This window comes from Stegastes partitus, unplaced genomic scaffold (genome assembly GCF_000690725.1).
Source record: "Stegastes partitus isolate 25-593 unplaced genomic scaffold, Stegastes_partitus-1.0.2 Scaffold573, whole genome shotgun sequence".
NCBI lineage: Eukaryota > Metazoa > Chordata > Actinopteri > Pomacentridae > Stegastes > Stegastes partitus.
This window is the reverse complement of record NW_007578304.1, coordinates 378204-379681: the sequence shown is the minus strand read 5'-3', so window position 1 is coordinate 379681 and position 1478 is coordinate 378204. Positions and strand designations below refer to the sequence as shown.

Below are 1478 nucleotides of genomic sequence, written 5' to 3'. Positions count from 1 at the left end.
ACCAGAGTCCAACAAAAGGTTCCAACCAGGATGAAGAACATCCTGCTGCCGGGTCAGCTGGTACCAGCAGGTTCTTCTGGAGTCTTTCACTCTTTGAGGCAAAGTTACAGAAAGCAGAACGTTCTGTCTGAACTCTGGGTTCTGTCTGAGGTTCTGCTGCTGGCAGCTCACAGGTGAATCTGATCAACAGTCGTCACCTGTCAGGTGGTACCAGCAGTGGTTCTGAATCTGGACATTAACATGAAACATCTGCTGGTGTTCACGTGTTCAGCTGCATGGAGACCGACTTTGTGAGTGTAACCGTGGAGAACTTCCACAGTAAAGCTGAGGTTCTAACACCTGTGCAGGTACCGGGCCGTGGCGTCCTGGTCCCGGATCCAGGGGACGGGCGTCCCCATGGTAACGGCGGTGGAGATCGTAGTGATCTGGCTGCTGTCGGTGGTTCTGGCCGTTCCAGAGGCCGTCGGCTTCGACATGGTGACCTTCGACTACAAGAACGCCACCATGAGAACCTGCATGCTGCAGCCCAGAACGCCCTTCATGACCGTGAGTCAGAACTCTGCTAGGACTTGAGGAGGACGGGTTCTGATGGACCCAGCCTTCACAGCGTGAACTTAACGACAGGTCAGATGTTTGTTAGATGATCCAGAGTAAAGACGTCCGGAACCGACTAGAGGTAGACCAGCTGGAGCACCCAGGTTCTTCAGCTTCCTGTTTGTGTCTCTGCTGGAGTAGATGTGGTTCTGAAGGAGGTTCCGTCCTACAGTCCGGTTCTACTGCGTTCACAGACGTTACAGTTTAATGGTCCAGATAACAAGCAATAATCAGTACCGGCTGAGCTGATCACGTCTCTGTGTTCTGGTGCAGTTCTACCGGGACGCCAAGGACTGGTGGCTGTTTGGGTTCTACTTCTGCGTGCCTCTGGCCTGCTCGGCGCTGTTCTACGGCCTGATGACCTGCGAGATGCTGCGGCACCAGAAGGGCAGCCTGAGGATCTCTCTGAGCGAACACCTGAAGCAGGTGAGACTAGACCCGAGAACAGCAGCGTCACCAGAACAGAGAACGGGTTTGTGAGGTTCTGTTTGTGTTGCAGCGCCGAGAAGTGGCCAAGGCGGTGTTCTGCCTGGTTCTGATCTTCGCTCTGTGCTGGTTCCCGCTCCACCTGAGCCGGCTGCTGAAGAGGACGGTGTACAGGTCCAACGACGCTCATCGCTGCGAGCTGCTCAAGTAGGTTCTGCAGGAAACCTGTGAGTCGGGCCGGACGGCGCCACACTCGGTATTTGTCTGTCTGCTTAGTTCTGACCAGCTTTAGTAACTTTACAGTTTATTCTCGCTGAGCTCATTGTACTGGCCGCTGCAGAACAGAACCCAGACAGAACCCAGACAGAACTCAGAACAGAGCTCAGAACAGAACTCAGAACAGAACTCAGACAGAACTCAGACAGAACCCAGACAGAACTCAGACAGAACTCAGAACA

The 1478-nt window shown here is 54.0% G+C and overlaps 1 protein-coding gene across 1 annotated transcript in view; it reads left to right on the top strand.

The window, feature by feature from the left end:
* LOC103362426 (endothelin-1 receptor-like) overlaps nucleotides 1-1478 on the top strand; it is a 5061-nt gene that overhangs the window by 1372 nt on the left and 2211 nt on the right. The window contains exons 2-4 of the mRNA XM_008288778.1: nucleotides 415-546; nucleotides 868-1020; nucleotides 1094-1227. Coding sequence (XP_008287000.1) covers nucleotides 415-546; nucleotides 868-1020; nucleotides 1094-1227 — 419 coding nt within the window. The remainder of the gene's footprint in view (nucleotides 1-414; nucleotides 547-867; nucleotides 1021-1093; nucleotides 1228-1478) is intronic.